Source organism: Paramormyrops kingsleyae, chromosome 14 (genome assembly GCF_048594095.1).
Source record: "Paramormyrops kingsleyae isolate MSU_618 chromosome 14, PKINGS_0.4, whole genome shotgun sequence".
NCBI classification, from domain to species: Eukaryota; Metazoa; Chordata; class Actinopteri; order Osteoglossiformes; family Mormyridae; genus Paramormyrops; species Paramormyrops kingsleyae.
Window position 1 is genome coordinate 26,329,442 of NC_132810.1, and position 13,437 is coordinate 26,342,878.

Genomic DNA, 13,437 nt, shown 5'->3' on the forward strand with positions numbered 1-13,437 from the left:
CAGGGAAACTTGATGTGGTGAGTATGGTGTCACTGATATGAAGATAAGGCACTGGAAAAGAGAGTAAAACCAGGAAGCTGCATGTTCATTGTAGCATTTCCTATTTTCTGACTATTTAAATGCATTGGCTATCAGTTACAGTCTGTACTTCATTTCCAATTAAGCCACTGTCCTAATATATTTAAGACCAACCTTGGTTAATGCAGCTGACATCTCCTTATTGTTTATTTAGACATTTAAATATTAATCACCTTTCCCTTCATCTAAGTCCATATTTTTAATCTGCTTATATGTTACTGCCATTTGACTTTTAGAAATCTATCAAACTTCAATGTTACTTCATCCTGTGTACACTGCAGCAATTGCAATATTTCTCAAACAGCTAGTCACCACATTTCCCTTCGGTTTCTCATCTACCCTTTTCCCTTCATCGTACCTTGATAAACATTTCCACGGTAATGTTCAAATGTTAGGTATCATCTCTTAGAAGCATTTCCTATTTTCTGCCAATTTGAATGCATTGCTCATCAATTAAAGTCTGTACTTCATTTCCAATAATTAGTGAACTTCTAATTTTATGCCATTCACTTCATTCCTCTTCATTGCTTCTTTCCATTAGCTTTGGACCCGATTGTCACTGCTTGCAGTTATCTTTATTATTATTATTGTTGTTTTCTTTAAATAAAATTGGCAGTTTATTTTTTTACATGCTTGTTTTATTATATATACTTTCAGTGCTGCTGTAAAATCATTGCTAATCTAATAAAAATGTTAGTTTGTCCTTTACATTGCTGAGTGGTCAAATGCAAAGTTGTCATTGTCACCTTTTCAGAATTCCAGCAAGTGAATTTGCACCTCTAATGTATTTATTTCATCTTTTGCAGTTTGATCAGCATTACAAAGCTTCTTGGGGCAGCCTCCTACTGATAGTGAGTAATTGGCACAAGCTGATCTGTATTATGGTCATTTGTTTGGTGTAAAATATGCTTATTGTCTTTGTTCTCCTTTTCAGAATAATACATGTGGCAGTGCAAAGAATGCAGTTTGGAACTAGCTAGCAGGTATTTACTGTTGCAGCATTTTAGGCAGACTCACGGGCATTTTAGGGGCAGTTATCGATATCCATGTCCATACACAGATTGCCTGTGTACGTTTAACACTTGGAATAAGCTACTAAATCACACATATAAAACTCATGCTAAGCAGCAAACTTCAAAGCAGGTGGAAGTATCTTCATTCCAGTGCCATGTGTGCTCATGCAGAGAACTAGCAACAGAAAGGGACTTTTTTCAACACATCAATAGACATCTCAGGCATTATGAAACAGTTCAGTGTGTGTTTGTAGGATGCACATTTAAAACTAATATCTACAGTACATTCAACACGCACAAAAACAGGAAACACAACCAACATTCATTAAAAGACTTTAAAGCTAATATCATCAGGACAAGCAGTCAGTTACATCAGTCAGACATTGAAGATGGATCAACAGAGTCTGTGGATGGAGATTATGAAAATGAAACACTAGGTAGTGGTGATGCTGTAGAATTACACCTGCCAAATTTAATTGAAGAGAAAATTGCTTGCCTTTTATTGAAGTTGGAAAATATTGTTCACACTCCAAAGGCAGTTATTGACGAGATCCTTTCAGAACTTCACTACATATTAAGTACAGTATCTTTGCCTGTGACGAGAAGTATTGTATCAGATATATTCCAGAGCCATAAACTGCAAATTGAGGAGTCAGTAGTTGATGAACTTTCTACTCTTCTGTGCAAATCTAACCCGTTGGGCATAGCTATTGCAAAACATGGGCCTCTTGCTACTGCATATAAACGTACACAGTACTACACTTCTCATTTTGGTGTTATAGAGCCGGTTGAGTACATACTAGATGTCCACAGAAATAGAACATATCAATATATCCCTGTTTTACAATCTTTGCAACAGTTGCTCTCTCATAAAGGTGTCCTTGAACATCTTGAAACTCCAAAAATAGACCAGCTATCAACTGGTGTCCATGAATACAGAACTGTAAGAGACGGTGAGTACTATAAACAAAATAATTTTCTGTCTGGTGAAGGTTTGAGAATAGCAATTAATCTTTATGTTGACGATTTTGAGATATGTAACCCTCTTGGAACATCTCGTAAGAAGCACAAACTCTGTGGTGTCTATTGGGTTTTAGGTAATGTTCCACCAGGTTCACATTCAACACTAGCCTCGATCTATTTAGCTGTTCTCTGCAAGTCTGATGATGTCAAGGCTTATGGCTATGAAAAAGTGTTGCAGCCACTTTTGCAAGACTTGTGCATTTTAGAAAATCATGGTGTATTTATTTCTCAGCTTGGTCAGTTTGCTAAAGGTTCTGTCCAGTGTGTAATAGCCGACAATCTTGCCGCTCATGGGATAAGTGGATTTGTTGAGAGTTTTTCTGCTGGGTCAATATGCAGATTTTGTACGGGTGATAAATCAGAATTTCAGACTAAGGATGTCAAGTCAGGTGCTTTCCAACTTAGAACCAGAAACATCCATGATGTTCATGTCCAGACTGCTCAGGAGAACTCAACTATTTGCTGTGGTGTCAAAAAACAGTGTGTTTTAACAGAACACCTTTCATATTTTCATGTTAACACTGGTTATCCTCCTGACATTGTGCATGATCTCTTTGAGGGTGTTGTTCCAGTTGAGCTTGCACGCTGCATTAGTTTATTGATCTCCAAAAAATACTTCACTCTTAATGATCTTAACAGCTTAATCCAGACATTTCCGTACAAATGGGCGGACAAAACCAATAGGCCCCATGCCATACCACGCACTTTCACATCAAGCAACAGTATTGGTGGCAATGCACATGAAAATTGGACTTTGCTAAGATTGCTTCCTTTTATAATTGGGCAAATTGTTCCAGAAGGTGAGCCAGCATGGCAGGTGATTCTTGACCTTAAGGATGTAGTTGAGTTGGTTGTGGCTCCTTTTCATACAGATGAGACAATTGCATATCTTGAGGCCAAGATTTATGATCACAGACAGCGGTATCTTGAACTTTTTCCACAAATCAAGCTCCAACCAAAACATCACTATTTAGAGCACTATCCGCAGATGATTCGTTGCTTCGGACCTCTGATAGCACTGTGGACAATGAGATTTGAGGCTAAACACAGCTTTTTCAAGAAGGTTGTTCGTCATACAAATTGCTTTAAAAATATACCTCGTTCACTAGCTATTAAACACCAGTTCATGCTTGCCTACCACACACACTCCTCCAGTCTCAAAAAGTCATCATTAGAGGTCACAAATGTTTCAATCATGCCTGTTGATGTTCTTAATGAGGGAGTAGTGTCTGCACTGAGGCAGAGATACCCAGATATTACTGAGGTTTATATGGCAAAAAATGTGTCTTGCAGTGGTATACGTTACAGTGAGGGGATGCTTATTGTGCATGGCTCTGTAGATGGACTGCCTAAATTTAATGAGATCATTCAAATGTGCATTATTAAGGAGAAGTTGTTTTTTCTAGTCAAAGATTTATGTCCTTGGTATAGGGAGCATTATGGTGGATTTGAGCTAACTGCCTCACCCACTAGAGAGGTTGCCCTGATTGAGGTTGCTGAATTGGAAGACTCATATCCCCTTGTGGAGTACACAATTGGGGGTTTGCGCATGGTAATGTTGAAAAGATTCATCATCGTTAAAGGTTAGTGTCATTGTTAAGCCTATGTACCTCAAATTTCTAAGTCTTATTATTTTACACATTTTCACATAATGCTCATGTATTATTCTCCTTCTCCCTTGTTTATGCTCAGATTAAAAGTGTTCCATAATGGCGAGTCAAACTGTTCTGCGGATAATCTTTGGTGATGAGTCTGATTCAAGAAAATTGACTCTGGCTTCTGGAATTCCAGCAACAGTGGAAGAACTGGAAACATTGATAAAGACATTCTTTCAATTGCAAGAGGACTTCCGATTGCAGTACATGGATGCTGACTTTAATGAGTTCATGAACCTAACTTCAGTGTCAGAAATTCAAAATAAAAGCACGCTGAAAGTAATATACTCTCCTATACTGTCACCTGTGGAGCCCTACATCATTTTGGACACAGTAGACTCATCTGCTGAGACCTCAAATACCATGTGCCCAGACCCTCAAACCCCAGCTTCATCACTAGCCTCATCCTGCAGTGATGATACACTGTTCACGTCAACCCCGCATTCATCCCCAGAAACGCAGCTCTCAGGATTATCTTCCTGGCCAAAAATTTTTGTGGTACCTAAGTTCACGTACGATGCTGAGTTTGAGCTACACCAAAAGAATATAGAGTTTGAGACCAACGGAACATACTTCAACCCTGGCCCTAAGCTGAAAGGAGTCATTCTTGATGGCCTAGCTCAAGAAATGATGAAATACACTAAATACCCGAAAGACTATCAATGTGAGGAGGTAGCTGCAGCTTTGACCAGGGCCCACCCTTGTTTGGGGCAGCTGGGATCTGAGACAGGGTTTGGGGGTTGGAAACAGTCACTTAAGTATAAAATGCAAAACTATCGAACAAAGCTTGGACGACTTGGACATCCTGAGATCCGTGTAAACTCCTTGAAGCACAAACGAGAAGGCCAAGGAAAGGCTGCAGCTAATATTAAGAAACCAAGGAAGGCGGAAGTTAACTACATTCCTCTGCACCCAAAAGGCGAATCCACAGAAAGCTTGGAGAATGAGAGAATTGCTCTATTGTCAGAACTAAAAAAGCGTGACAATGCAGTGGTGATTAAAGCAAAAATGGAAAAAACCTTCTCCTACAGACGCTGGGAGATTGTGGAACAAAGGCTTATGATAGGGGAATTCAAAAACAGATGGCCCGCCCTGTTTCTCGAGAGTGAAGTAAGTAATGTTAATTATTGTTCATGGTGTTTAATGGCTGCCCAATTGCAATTAGAATTTTTTTACAGTACATTGTATATTATTTAAAAATTTCAGATAAATGCAGAGTTCTTGCGGATCACCACCAAGCCACTGCGATCGAAGTTACTGGCGCAGCTGGACCATTTTTCAGAAAAACTAATACAGATCTTTAACAAGAAAGGAGGAGTGAAGGGGCAAAAGATTAAGGCCGTCCTGGCAATCAAAGATTCTGTAAGTAAAAACCCATGGGAAATGCTTACACTGTATTGAGGTGATTTATTGCAAGGTTTTTTGTCCTTAGCTGCTCATTAAGAAATGGTAAATGGCCTGTTTATATGGTGTTTTTATCCAAAGCACTTAATTGCATTTACATTTAATTCACCCAACTCGCACGCTAACCAATGGCATTCTTTAGACAACCTGCTCTCCTCCCTGTTCAGCTGTTGCACCCACATTTGGCTAAATTCTATCTTGATTCTTCCCGCTGCTTTAGTGTGACATCGACATCAGGAGGGAGTGCATCCTGAGGAGCCTTGTGATCTACCTCAATGAGGATCCAGACTCTTTTTTCAAGGAATATCTGGTAAGTATATCACAATATGCCTCCCATATGGCATTACACAGTTACTTCTTCCATGGCACATTATTATTAAATTACATGTGTCATAATGCAAAGAAAAATTCACAAATGTGTTTTGTGTTTTAAATATAAATGATTTTCTCCACAAAGTAGTTTTTACTGTACACAATACTATATACAGTATATGTTTAAAAGTATTAGCAATTTTCATCAAACACATACAATATTATATTTATATAAATGCTGGACCAGCATTTACCAAATGCTTGAGAAACTTTCCAGTATATATTGGGATTTTTAGACTTCCCTGCTGTTATTAGATCTGAGACAGATCAAGCTGGCTGTCGGGTTTGTACATATGCAGTCCCAGGTCTTACACTTTTTCCTCCTTCTCACGCAAGTACTGAACATCCAGACCTACATGTCTGTCAGCTGTTGTCTTTGCTCTGTGATCAAGCACCACTATCTATCTGATTCCATACACTGTAAGGAGGAAAATTCTATGGCACACCACCATCCATACCCATGGCTAGATGTTTTAGGTAAAATATTTCAAGCTATGGGATAGGTCATGTCTGCAAGTCCTTCACCACTTAACACTGTGTGACTCCAACTTCACATTTGAAGTGTTTTTAGTTTATGGTTTTTACTGTTCAGCATTCTTCTTAACGCAAGTGTTGTGTGTATGTGTTGCTGTTCAGGCCTCCGCCGCTGAGGATGCAGAGAGGGACATCACAAACACAGTCATGGGGATTTACACGATCCGAAGAGATGGTGCTGAGGAGTCAGAGGATGTGGGAATTGTGATTGAAGGCATTAAAGTCCTGAGCAACGTAGGCAGTGTCATCATGGGGTTCATCATGCTGTTTGGGCTCATTTATGCCCTTGATTTAAGCTTTCCGGAAAACCTTAAGTATACCTTCGAGTTTTTCCAGAAGGTTATAATGGATTTGGATGGGCACAAGCTGAATACAAAGATACAGCAGCTAAAAATCAAGTTGTTTGCATAACAGGTAAACACCAGGAGACAAAGTACACTTTTGTTTGTTTTGGTTTTTCATTTTAATTTTTGGCTCAGTCAACAGCCAATGACTATCAGAGGCAGACTATGGAAGTTATTCACTGGACTTTAACATATGACTGCAAGCTGTTTAACAGTAATGATGAAGGATATACAACCATGGGAAGTAGAGTGATTTTGCACTTCCCAGACAAACTAAGGGTTGATTGGGTTTAAGTTTGGAATTCCATGGTCTTCACCTCAAGTTAGCCTGCTTCGCCTCCACATGCTAACTGAAGTCTGACTCTACCCTCCACTCTTTTCAACTTGCCATAAAGCTGATGGCAGTGTCAGCTGGTGCATCCATTTTTTTCACGCATCCATTTTTTTTCCCCCACAACTCAAGTTGAAATGGATCTAAACAGATTACAACAAAACTGTAATTCCCTTTGATTGTGAATGGCCAGAACCTTTTTTGTGTAACAAGTCAAACTTTACAGTTTGTTACATTTAAATGAATATGGGTATCCATATTAGTTATTAGATGGGTTAGTGGTCGATGCAACCAGTTTCTGTTAGCCCCTAGGATACTACACCAAAAACTGTTTTTCAGGTTATGAGTATTGAACTGTTTGTACTATGGGGAAGAAAACAAGGTACAGGACTGTATATCTCTGGACTGAACAAAGTAGAGGGAATTTTGCTTTTGCCATATTGTTTGTACATGACCTACATGGAAGAGTTTGGCTTCACGGTGTATTTTTTTAATTTATTTATTTTTATTATTATTTATAGGTTTTCATTTTTCAGGATTAGTAAAATATTTTTCTTTTTCATTTGCACTTATCTGCATGTTAACATAAGATGTAAGCCTGTTAGATTTAAAATTTCTCAGGGGTAAAAGTAATTCCTGCAAATATTTTCTATAGCCTTGATGTTCAGCTTTTATTACATATACAGTTGCTGTATATTTAGAATGTTTTATAATTGATGTTTAAACTGTTCTTCAGTTGGTATTAAGAAAATTTTATAGAAGTTGTCATGACCTGCTCGTCCGATCCTCGTGTGTGCCACACCCCCTCATTATCCATGTGTGCTTCCCCGATTGTGCCCAGCTGTTCCCTGTTATTTTGGCTCGTTTCGTGTATATTAGTCCACGTCTTCCTTAGTTCGAGATCCGTCATTCTGTTATGTTCGTGTGTGCGGGCGAGCGAGCAAGCAGGCAAGCCAAGCCGAAAGTGCAGGCAAACGGGGTTTTAATGGGCACTGACAGGACCAACACGGTAAACAACATCAATGACGGACACCGAACTAAGGAAGACGTGGACTAATATACATGAAACGAGCCGAAACAACAGGGAACAGCTGGGCACAATCGGGGAAGCACACGTGGATAATGAGGGGGTGTGGCACACACGAGGATCGGACGAGCAGGTCATGACAAGTTGTTTTGCCTCATTGATGGTTGTTTTATTAAAACCAGACATTGGTATCCCCTGTTTGTAAAGCAGTGCAAAGCTCTCCATCTATACAAAGAGCCTTTTTTTTTTTTTTGCTCAGGGATTCGGAATAACTGGGAATTCATTTTTCACCAGTTATGAAGCTTTTACATACTGTTTCAGTTCACTGCTCTTAAATCCCTTTTAAAATTTTTTTTTAATGAGCCTTGTAAGTGATTTCCAGGTTGTTCTAACATTTAAAACTACAGTGTAAGCAGCACCTTTCGTTTTACTGGTTATCAATAAAATCACCTCAAATAGGTTTTGTCTCATGTCTTAATTGGAAATAAAAATGGAAAACATAACTTAATAACTTTATTTCCTATTAATAGTATTAGTTTGAGTTGGACAAACAAATAATTTTAACTTATTGATTGTAATTATTTTATTGTAGCTGCATTTGATAAAACTTAGTTGGACTAACTCAATTAAATTATAGTTCATGGATGTATTTCATTTGAGTTGGAGCTATATATATTTATTGGGTGGAAATCCTGCCCACAATTTAATTGAGTTCATCCAATGGGTTATTTTTTTCAGTGCAGTTGGGTATGGGCACGCGGTCTTATTTAGAAAACATACAAAAAGAGACGCATATAATGTTTAATCATTCGTTAATTTGTATTTGTCCGGTCCAGGAGGTTAATTTTGGGGATCGTTAAAGTGATAGATCACCTAGCTATCTTGATTAAGCCTGATTCGGTTCGTTATATATATTATTAAAAAGTAAATATTAAGTAAGAATGAGAATATGAACAACCATGGGAATTATTTTTACAGTGAAAACAATTGGTATTAATTATATTGTATGTTCTTGAGTAATCGATAAAATCAGTATATGCAAGACATCAATCTGTAATAGTGGAAAATATGTCCAGTTGATATGTCCAGTATGATCTAGGTCTGTGTGGTCAGACACTGTGCAATAAACAGAATTTTTAGGAACATGGCAAATGTTCACATTGCAGCATGGAAGTAGGTTCACTGTCACAACGCTGACCGGGGAAGCAGAGGCGAGAAGACATAGGATCGGGGAAATGCGGGGTTTAATTAATGAGCAAAAGGAACACACACTAGCAGTAAAGCAGAATTACAATACAATGACAGGACTGAAAGTCCTGCGTATTTTTCTATTCTGAAATTCTGCCATGGCATGCACCAGTATGATGCTGGTGCAACTTTCCCAGGACCCTAGTCAAAAATATCTGCCACTCTGGTCGCGGAAAACAAGCGCTAACGGAAATATATGAAAAACACGGGAGCGGCAGAAGATTTTTTGAAATTTGACGGGAATGGGACGGTACGGGAATGACATCCCACGGGACTGAACGGGATGGGAATGGGTTTTGAAAATTTGGCGGTTAAATTGGATGGGAACGGAAACCCTCCAACGCGAATGGGATGGGAACCAAAAACCTTTTCCGTGCCCATCCCTACTGTGAAATTCTCCCACCGGATAGCAACAATCTGTTACTAAAATATATTAATAAATTCATTTGGTGGTGAGAAATAATCGACTGTTCAGTATTTATTTTTATGCATGCGGTATTGCAATCTATTTATAGACACTAATTAAGAGTCGTTGGTAGCAGGGGGTACGCGGCTGAGGCTGACATGTCTCAAGGGGTACGTGGCTGGAAAAAGTTTGGGAATCTACAGTATCTGGTTACTTTATTAAATGGCATAAATCAGAAGCTATGTCGGTGACTCAAACTTACTCCTCTAACTTACTATCTATCTGTAAATTTAAATGGTTTTTAAAATGTATGATATACTTTGGGATAGAACTGAACCCAGACATCAAAGAAATTATCCTTACTAATTTAGCAAATGTAAGCAAAATTACAATTAAAGCAAAATTATACAACTTGTATAATTGTAGCAGTTTACAGTTGACTTTCTGGGGGAAGCTGAACACAATTAAACATGATTATATTGTTGTGACCGGTGAGCGAGCGAGCCGGGAAACAGGCGAGGCAAGCCGAGGATGCAGGCAATCGGGGTTTATTCGGGACGACAGGACATGGACACCAATAAACATCAATGACGGATCTGGGGTAACAGACTCAGACGCGGACTAAATACAGCAGACAAGCCAAACTAACAAGGAACAGCTGGGCACGATCGGGAAAGCACACGTGGATAATGAGGGGGCGTGGCACACATCAGGAGCGGACGGAGCAGGGCGTGACAGAACCCCCCCCCAAAGGCGCGCACTCCGGGCGCGCCAGAGAGGAGGCGACGGACGAGACGAGACCGGGGAACAGGACCTGAAAGACAAAACCAAAAACCATCAACGAAGAACAGGGAACAAGACCGAAACACAGAACAAAAACAAGGACGAAACGAAAGACAGGACCCGACAAAGAACAGGAAACGCGGACAGGCAGACAGAGAAAGGAGACCCAGAGGGGACAGAAAACGGAGGAACAACAGGGCGAGGAGTGAACACAGGAGACACCGAGGGACGAGGAGCAAAGACAGGCGGGACAAAGGGACCAGAAGGGAACGGAGGAGACACAGAGGGACGAGGAGCAGAAACAGGCGGGACGGAAGGAAAGGGAGGAGGAAGCAGGGGAGCCCAAGGGAACCCAGGCGGGCGAGGGAAGGCAGCCGCAGGGGCCGCAGGCGGAAGGGAGGCCAGAGCAGGAGGGGACCACACAGGGGACAAGGAGACAGACGGAGGGACCGACAAAGGAAACGAGGAGGGAGCAGGAGGGAACCCCGGTGCAGGCAGGCAGAAGGGGGAAGCCGCAGCAGGCGGAGGCGCAGCCGGAGCCAGGGAAGGCGCCGTCCGACGCCCAGCCGAAGCGGGGGGGCCCGGAGGCAGCCGACGAGGCGCCGACGGAGGGACCGCAGGCGGGCGACGAGGCACCGGAGGGGGACCCGGAGGCGACAGCCGAGCCGGAGCCGCAGGACCCGCAGGCAGCCACCGAGCCACGGCCAGGGGGCGCAAGGGCGAGCCAGGGGGCAGGGAGGGCGGGACCCGGACCCGACGTTTGTGTCCCCTCCCTTTGCTGGACACAGACAGGCGGGCCTGCCGGGCTTCTCCTCTCAGGGGCACCGGTGTAGGAGACCGGTGCCCACCTGGGTCGGGGGAACCCAGCAATTGGATCCCCGAGGGGTCCCACTCAAGGTCCCCCACGGGGACAGGAGTCAGAGTCTCAGGCGGGACCCCGGGCGTGGCCGTTGCAGCCGGCGGAGCCACAGGCGAGCAGGGCTGGACAGGCAAGCAGGGCTGGACCGGCGAGCGGCCAACAGGGGTTGCCGCGGGCAGAGCAGCGGCAGCAGCCGGCGATCCAGCCGGAGGCAAGACAGACGAGACGGGCGGGTCAGGCGAGACGGGCGAGCGGTCAGCCGGGGGCACCGCAGGCAGAGCAGGGGCCACTGCAGGCGCCTCGAGCATGCGGTCAGTAGGGGGCGCCGCAGCGGGCGCCGCCATCACGCGGCCAGCAGGGGGCGCCGCAGCGGGCGTGGCTGCTGGTGAGCAGGGCAGGATGGGCAGGTCAGGCGAGCAGGGCAGGACGGGCAGGTCAGGCAAGCAGGGCAGGACAGGCAGTTCAGGAGCCGGCTGGACGGACGAGACGGGCAGGACCGGCGAGCAGGGCTGGCCGGACAGGACAGGCGAGACGGGCAGGACCGGCGAGCAGGGCTGGCCGGACAGGACAGGCGAGACGGGCAGGACCGGCGAGCAGGGCTGGCCGGACAGGACAGGCGAGTGGACAGCAAGGGGCGCTGTGGGCGAGCATGGCTGGCCGGACTGGACGGGCAGGTCAGGCGAGACGGGCGTGCGGCCAGCAAGGGGCGCCTCTGCGGGCACCTCGGGCGTGCGGCCAGCAAGGGGCGCCTCTGCGGGCACCTCGGGCGTGCGGCCAGCAAGGGGCGCCTCTGCGGGCACCTCGGGCGTGCGGCCAGCAAGGGGCGCTACAAGGGGCGCCGCCGTCACGCGGCCAGCAGGGGGCGCCGCAGCGGGCGCTGCCATCACGTGGCCAGCAGGGGGCACCTTGGGTGTGCGGCCAGCAGGGGGCGCCTCGTCAGGCACTGCAGTCATTTGGCCAGCAGGGGGCGCCGCAGCAGGCGCCGCCAGCACGCGGCCAGCAGGGGGCACCGTGGCGGGTGCCGCAGCCAGAGTGGTGGCAGCTGCAGGGACTGCAGGTAGAGCAGGCAGGACAGGCGGGTCGGGCTGGACAGGCGGGTCAAGGGGTGCTGCAGGCAGATCGGCGGCGGCAGCAGGCAGTGCAGCCACGGGCAGATCGGGGGCGGCAGCTGGCAGCGCAGCCGTGGGCAGATCGGCGGCGGCAGCAGGCAGCGCAGCCGTGGGCAGAGAGGCGGCAGCTGCAGGCAGCGCAGCCGCGGGCAGAGAGGCGGCAGCTGCAGGCAGCGCAGCCGCGGGCAGAGAGGCGGCAGCCGCGGGCAGAGAGGCGGCAGCTGCAGCAGGCAGCGCAGCCGCGGGCAGAGAGGCGGCAGCTGCAGCAGGCAGCGCAGCCGCGGGCAGAGAGGCGGCAGCTGCAGCAGGCAGCGCAACCGCGGGCAGAGAGGCGGCAGCATCAGCAGGCGCTGTTGCTGCAGGCGGTGCAGCGGCGGTGTCATCCCAGGCGGGGAGTAAGGAGCAAGCCCCCAAGAAGAGCGTCGGGGCGGCTGCTTCTCCTTTCCCCTTCCGCTTCTTTTTCTTCTTGCGGCTGGGGCATGACGCTTGCGGCGGGGTAACCTCGGAGAGGGTGAGCGGTTGAAGCCGCTTCTCCGTAACCCTGTCGACCAGCTGCCGGAGGTTTTCGCGAACCTCCGCCATGACAGGCGCCGCCGTGAGTGGGGTTACCTCCTGAAGGAGGGTCCCGCTTTTGCTGGCTAAGGCCAGTAGTCCGGAGTCCTCCCGGACCTCCGGCTGGTGGAGCCAGTAGATGACCTCCTGAAGCAGATCGAGGCGTTGGTCCTCGATCCGCGGAGGTTCGTTGGGGAGATCCGTCATTCTGTTGTGACCGGTGAGCGAGCGAGCCGGGAAACAGGCGAGGCAAGCCGAGGATGCAGGCAATCGGGGTTTATTCGGGACGACAGGACATGGACACCAATAAACATCAATGACGGATCTGGGGTAACAGACTCAGACGCGGACTAAATACAGCAGACAAGCCAAACTAACAAGGAACAGCTGGGCACGATCGGGAAAGCACACGTGGATAATGAGGGGGCGTGGCACACATCAGGAGCGGACGGAGCAGGGCGTGACATATATCCCCAAAGATTAATTATTTAACAGGAATGATACCTATATGTATATGACACCTATATGTATCCCACAACAGTAGCGCCCCCCAACACGTTTCAGTCGATATCTCCTGTCCTGTTTGTCCGACAATCTAAATTCTTTTTTCTCCTGATGCAGACAGCCATGACCTATGGGACTATGAAAATGCGCCTACTTAGATTTTTGGCTAATTTGCATAATTTGCAAATCCTACTT

At 45.8% G+C, this 13,437-nt stretch overlaps 1 protein-coding gene across 1 annotated transcript; it reads left to right on the forward strand.

Annotated features, from left to right (window-relative positions):
• The first annotated feature begins 844 nt into the window (after positions 1–844).
• LOC111841243 (uncharacterized) lies at positions 845–6,490 on the forward strand. The gene is made up of 7 exons (XM_072698979.1): positions 845–929; positions 1,013–1,061; positions 1,951–2,044; positions 3,807–4,879; positions 4,976–5,131; positions 5,394–5,483; positions 6,182–6,490. Exons 4-7 carry the CDS (start codon positions 3,824–3,826, stop codon positions 6,488–6,490), a joined length of 1,611 nt encoding a protein of 536 aa, XP_072555080.1. The 5' UTR covers positions 845–929; positions 1,013–1,061; positions 1,951–2,044; positions 3,807–3,823.
• Positions 6,491–13,437: the final 6,947 nt, after the last annotated feature.

Coding starts and splice junctions, on each gene's coding strand:
- LOC111841243 (XM_072698979.1), top strand. CDS start 3,824: ATGGCGAGTCAAACTGTTCTGCGGATAATCTTTGGTGATGAGTCTGAT. Junction 4,880..4,975: donor CCCTGTTTCTCGAGAGTGAA/GTAAGTAATGTT, acceptor TAAAAATTTCAG/ATAAATGCAGAGTTCTTGCG. Junction 5,132..5,393: donor TCCTGGCAATCAAAGATTCT/GTAAGTAAAAAC, acceptor CCGCTGCTTTAG/TGTGACATCGACATCAGGAG.